Raw genomic sequence first — 6,000 nt, 5'->3', positions numbered from 1 at the left:
CTGGTTAGATAAACATAGAACAGGAACGGAAGTATAGAGATTAGCTTTCAAAATAAAATACATGTATTTCTGTTAGACGAAAAGGACATTATGTTTCGAGTCAGTATTGTTAAAATAGGAAACAAACAAATGTAATTTGGCTTACTATACATTCGTTATGAAATAACACGTACGGATGTTTAGCTCCTCTATTCAGTAGCGATTTAATTTGAAATGCCCCGAACGGAAATCTTTTAAAAATGTTGTCTAACTTTACGCACTCCAGAGGAACAGATCGGTCAAACTATCAGTAACAGTTGAACTACTTTGCTGTGGGAATTCCTGCCTGGGGGTCTGAATACTTTTGTTTAACTTTGTTTTTGGGGACAAGCTGAAATAAATGTCGGCTCTGACTCAAGTCCTGAGTCCTGGAGCTTGCGCTTACCTGTGGAGCAAATGTGTCAACTGGCAAGCAACGGTTTCCGCTAGTGCCGTGTTGTGATGGCTAGTCCTCGTCGCTAGCAGCAGGCTGGCTAGCAGTATGTATGGCTGGTCTCGGTACTGCTGCAAAGAAGGCGATCATTAGCTCGCAAGCGTGCTACACTCGCTCGGTTGTTAGTTTGTTGTAGACAGTTTGCCATCTCTTAACACTGCTGATAAAGCCACATAACGGACAATGCGTTGAATATCACAGTAAGGTGAGTGTCATACAGGAACAGTTAACCTAGTTTCACATGTTAACTCGTTAGCATAGCAGCTGCATCCTTCTGGTTAGGCTCAGACTATTCCCTGGATTCAGAGACATTCCTCAAAATATTCCATGTTTATAAAATGTTTATTTGAATCTCAGTTTTGGGTGGCGTGTCTCGGAGCAGTTTTTTTCAGACTGAATGGTTAACACGACTTATTTTAATGTAATGTCATTGCTTCTCGGTTGATGTTTCAATACACACATCCATATTTTGTATTGTCAAACATCCCAAGTTAGCTTGCCACACCAGTAAATAACCCCCGGCGCGCTGTGCTGGCAGCAGAAGTGGTGGTGCTGGAGTCCTAAACACATTCTTACACATGAACAAAGTGTTATGTTAGCGATGCAGATAAACCGGGTTGTTTTAACATCTATGGTGCTACAACCGACGGTAACAAAGCTTTTGCACGGACAAAGCATCCATGTATTGGGGACGGTAGTGGAGCGTTTAACGTTAGAAATCAGCGAGAATACTCCGGAATGCCGGGGCTTTGCAGTGCTGCTGTTGCTTTACTGACTGTGCCTTTTTTCTTTATTTTGCAGAAAGATCACCAGATGGAAATATTATATTAATACCAAGTGGATTACTTATCATGCCTTTCAAAATCATGGAGTACATTTCTTCACAACAACATGCGCGCCGTTAAATCAAATCTCGACCACTGCTGCAGAGATTCCGTGTCCTTACATTTGGATTTATCAGGCGGTTTTTAAAGACCAGCAACCACGACTAGATGTGCACTGATTTTTATAAATGCGCTTCCGGTAAAATATTTATTATGTGTCTACACTGGTTGGATGTGCTCAGATTCCTATAAAACTTATCGTGACTTCGTGCGACGGAAGCCCAAGAAAGGAAGTCCAGGACGGGATAGGTACACAGAAACTACCTGCTCCTAAAGAAACATGGCCTCGGTTTGGAAGAGACTGCAACGTGTGGGGAAACATGCCTCCAAATTCCAGTTCGTGGCTTCCTATCAGGAACTGATGGTGGAATGCACTAAGAAATGGTGAGTTTTTTGGGAATAACAGTCGACCACAGTGCTGTCATTTAAGCCCCATGAAAACTGTGTGTCTCTGTGTGCTGGAATGCTGAGCTCGTTCCTGGTGGCCATAATTCACACAGACACACACACACACATTCAGTCTCCTTGGTGTGCAGGCATGTCTGCATGCTGGGAGGGGCCCGGCTGCCTTGTAAAATTGCTATGTTTTTTTCCCATCTTGTGCACCAACGTTGAATTTGTTTGGTTTGAGTCATGAAATGAGGGTGGCAAGCAAAAAGATTTCCCTTCCTTCAGCCTGAAAGGTTTGGTTCAAACTGCCTCCCTGTGCTCCTAAAATGCAAGCAAACACTAAACCAGCTCTAGGGATGCTATAGGGAATCTGATCCTGACTTCTGACTTCACTTGAAGTAGGGAGACTATGAGGGAATTTTGGAACTATTATTATATTGATGTGTAGAAAGCTAGCTAGGGCTTGGCAATATATCGATATTATATCGACATGGAGTGTTATGATGCAAGTGCTGTCTTTTCCTCGTTGTAAAGACTGCATAAAAGTGATTTAATTTTCTAAACTTAAGTTTCTAAACTAGACTTACTAGCTGTTTTATTATTTGCCTTTACCCACTTAGTCATTGTATCCACATTATTGTTGATTATTTATCAAAACTCTCATTGTGTTAATATTTTGTGAAAGCACCAATAGTCAACCCTACATTATCGCGACAATATTGGCATTAATGTATTTGGTCAAAAATATTGTGATATTTGATTTTTTTGATCGCCCAGCTCTAAAGCTAGGTCAAACATCACAGGAGCTTAGTTGTATAGTCATTCATAGCATTCTGAAAACGACAACATTTTTTGTGAATTGTATAAATTAAGAAGTAGAAGAAGGTTTACCTGTAGTACCAAGTAGATTTTCATATACAAGGAATTTGCCTTTGTTTTTTTTGGTGCATAAGGGAAATCATATACTGCGAAAGTCAAGAATCATACAAATATAATATAATCACGATTATATATCCAGTACTAACTTTTTTATTTACAATAAAACAATAAAAGTACAACCCACAGATATTTCTGTTGTAAAGAATGAATGAATGATATACACTGCAAGGAGTTGTAGGAGTTCTCAGGTGTGTTTTCAGAGGTGAGGGGAGATGGGTATGCTACACTTGAGCCTGCAGGTATGTGTCCGGTAATGAGTAAAAAGCAGGGACTTCGAAGCAAAGATGTAGCCTGCAGACATGGATTCTCAAGCAGCTTTCCGTATGCGTGACTAACTCAGCCCCACAGAGCTTAGACCTGGGACAGATGTTAACGTGTTGGAGAATGGAATGAGAAAAATGTACATCTCTTCCCAGAGCAAAGGGTGGGGGGGCTCAGCACACTGTCGGTAATACGCTTTGTCTTGCAATCTAAGCAGAACTCTTACGTTATTAAATGGAAGAAATATGTATATACAGCCATTTGTTGTTAGATAATTTAGTTCTTGTCTATAGTAGTTTGTGATAAATTTAGCAACCCTTGGAAATAGATTGATAAGTGCTCAGTAAAAAGTAGCCAGTGTGTGATGCTACCCCTCATCTTGAATTTCAGCTGTACTGCATAAAATAGTATTTAAATAACTTTGGATGCAAGAGATTTCTGCCTTTACGTTCAGAGTGTGGCTGAGAGTGTTGCCTCAGGGTCTTTGCTTGTCTTTGGTTTTGTGTATGTGTGCATGCCTGGCTCAAAGTGTGCAAGAAAGCGTTGGCGTACACGTTCTGCCTTCCTTGGACTTCATCAGTACGGCATGTTATTGTTACAGTGGAAACTTTCCATCTACGCAGAGGAAACAGTCCCCAGAGCTCAAATGGATCTGAAATCCTGAAGCCTTCAGAAGTGATTTTTGAAAACCTACAGTCCTTTCATTTCTGGCATCAGTAACTGGAAGAAAGGCTGAACACTTGGTGTGTCCATACATAAAGATGTGGGCGCTTTGAATGTACATTGTGTGAAATGTGAAAGCATTTTTCACACTTTGCTGACACTCAACGGCTTAGTAGAATAATTTCTGAAGAATTTAGGGCACTTCAAATAATCAGTAGGTAAGAAGTTCAAGGGTCTGTTCTGCTGTATGTGGTTCTTCATGTGTGATTCCCATGCCTTAGGGCCGGGGTATACTCGATCAGAACTGGTTTGGACAATGTGCTATGACTGTCCTACCACGTCAGAAATCAAACCGCCTCACTCGAAGGGGCAGTGAAAAATTTGCCTTCAAAGAGAGAGGGGTGACGCAATATTGTTTAAATATTCAGTCTCTCCTCGAGGTTAGGTGTGATCAGTCCCTTGACTGCTCTTATCATGTGCGTGTGGGGTGGAGTGAGCTTCTATGAGCTGTTTCATCCGGCCAGAATAAATGTTTTGGTGCTTGAATTTTCCTTAATAGTCTCAGGTAATGTGTCCTCTGTCTTTCTCTGGATATAACTTAATTCCAGAGTGGCCTTTTTTTAAGTACATTTCTTATGTCTTACAGTAGTGTAGATGAGTTGCCAATGGCAAACACCATTACAAAACAGAGCATTGACCTGCCAGGTTACATGATGCATAATAATGTATATGGTTCTTTGCGCAAGCACCATATGATAAGATGTGCTTTTCTAAGAGGCGTCATAAGGTAGTAGCATCTGGGAATGTCACTTGGAGATAGATTAAGATCTTGTTTATTTTCATCCTTGAGATGTAAGGAAAGTGGTGACAGACCAGGAGCCTAGGATTGGGGGAGATTCTATTTATCTGCTTATTTATGTGTTTGTAATGTAATTTTCGGTCTTTAGCCGTCGCCCTAGTTGCTGTAGTCAACTCCTCTTTGGAGCAGAGGGAGTTAGCATTCCACTCACACACCCATTTCAGACTCCAGAATGAATTCGGACCAACTATTGAAACATTAATGAGTTCAGTGTTTGTGTTTGCCAGTGAAATGAAGCACCACTCACAGTGTTGCAGCATTCCCCCCGTTGAAACTTGATAGATAGCATCTTTGATGAATGAACAGTGTTTTATGTTGCCTTTCATCTGTAGCAGGTAATTATAATCATTCAGGCCTCCTTGGCACATAAGTAGCAATATTTTAAATTGTAGTTTGACCTATAGATATGGTTAAACTGACTTTGAACTGAATTTATGTTTATACTATTGATTTTCTGTTTGTGTCACACATTTCTGTGTACCATGGTGTTTTGCCTTGATAACCCTTGTGTTGTCTTCCCGTCAACCTTGAAAAAAACACTTTTTTTTTTTCCAACGTTTTTGACGCCTTTATTTCAGTTTGTTTTTGCCTTTTCCAACGTTTTAAATTGTCAAATTTTTCTTCCACACATTTTCAGCGCTTATTTCTACGTCCCATATTTTATGATATAAAACAAAAATTGAAAACGGGTCAATTTGACCCAAAGTCAACACAAGGGTTTTGAAGAGTTAGTTGTGGGTTATTGACTTAAAAGTTAAAAGTTAGAACTGTTAGTAAAAAGGATATGCAGTCAATAGGGTGTCCCCTCTAAATACACTCACAGCTTGCCTCGACCATAGCGCTCTTCCGGCGAATGCTTTATTATAAATTTTGCTGCCTGTTGAAGAGTTACAACAGTTGTTTCAGATATGCACCTGTACGGCGATATATGAAAAATTAATATTGCACAGGAAATTAAAACTAGTATATTGCCCAGCACTAGGAGCTATCATTACCTAATCACACGTTTTCACATTTAACAATCAAGAAATGAGAGGATGATGATGAACATGTTGACATGCGTGGCGAGGATATGAGAGTTGTAAACTGGAAACAACACAGAGATGCTATTGATTACATGGTAATTCCATCTGGCTACATGCAAGCAGAGCTAATCTAGACTGCTTCCCTCACTGCCACATGACAAGACGGGGAGGTTAGATGTCTTCATATCAATAAAGGTCTGTGCAAAGAAACCCTGAAGAGACACACGCACACACGCACACACACCATCAGAAATGTTCATAGGGATTTAGAAACTGAACGCTCACTTTCACCATGCTCAAGCAGATTTTCACGTCTCCTTCGGGGTGTTTGGTGGTCCCACTGTGAAATCCTGCGGTGTACGAAATGATTTATTTTAGCATTTATCCTGAGGATTGTCATAGCATCACTGCAATGCTTGTCACACATTACCAGCCTATGTTGTTTATTCATTTTACACCCAAAGTAACCATGCTTTCATTATAAATGGATGGGAATGTCCCACTTGT

At 40.3% G+C, this 6,000-nt stretch overlaps 1 protein-coding gene across 5 annotated transcripts in view; it reads left to right on the top strand.

Moving 5' to 3' along the window:
• The first annotated feature begins 268 nt into the window (after positions 1–268).
• The window catches only part of ehbp1 (EH domain binding protein 1), a 162,239-nt gene continuing 156,507 nt past the window's right edge, over positions 269–6,000 (top strand). For all 5 annotated transcript variants that reach the window (XM_028603153.1, XM_028603155.1, XM_028603154.1 and 2 more), the window contains exons 1-2: positions 269–677; positions 1,274–1,740. In XM_028603153.1, coding sequence (XP_028458954.1) covers positions 1,637–1,740 — 104 coding nt within the window. In that variant the 5' untranslated portion in view covers positions 269–677; positions 1,274–1,636. The remainder of the gene's footprint in view (positions 678–1,273; positions 1,741–6,000) is intronic.

Source organism: Perca flavescens, chromosome 17 (assembly GCF_004354835.1).
Source record: "Perca flavescens isolate YP-PL-M2 chromosome 17, PFLA_1.0, whole genome shotgun sequence".
In the NCBI taxonomy this organism is placed as follows: domain Eukaryota; kingdom Metazoa; phylum Chordata; class Actinopteri; order Perciformes; family Percidae; genus Perca; species Perca flavescens.
The sequence above is the reverse complement of the archived record's forward strand: the minus strand, read 5'-3'. Positions and strand labels throughout refer to the sequence as shown.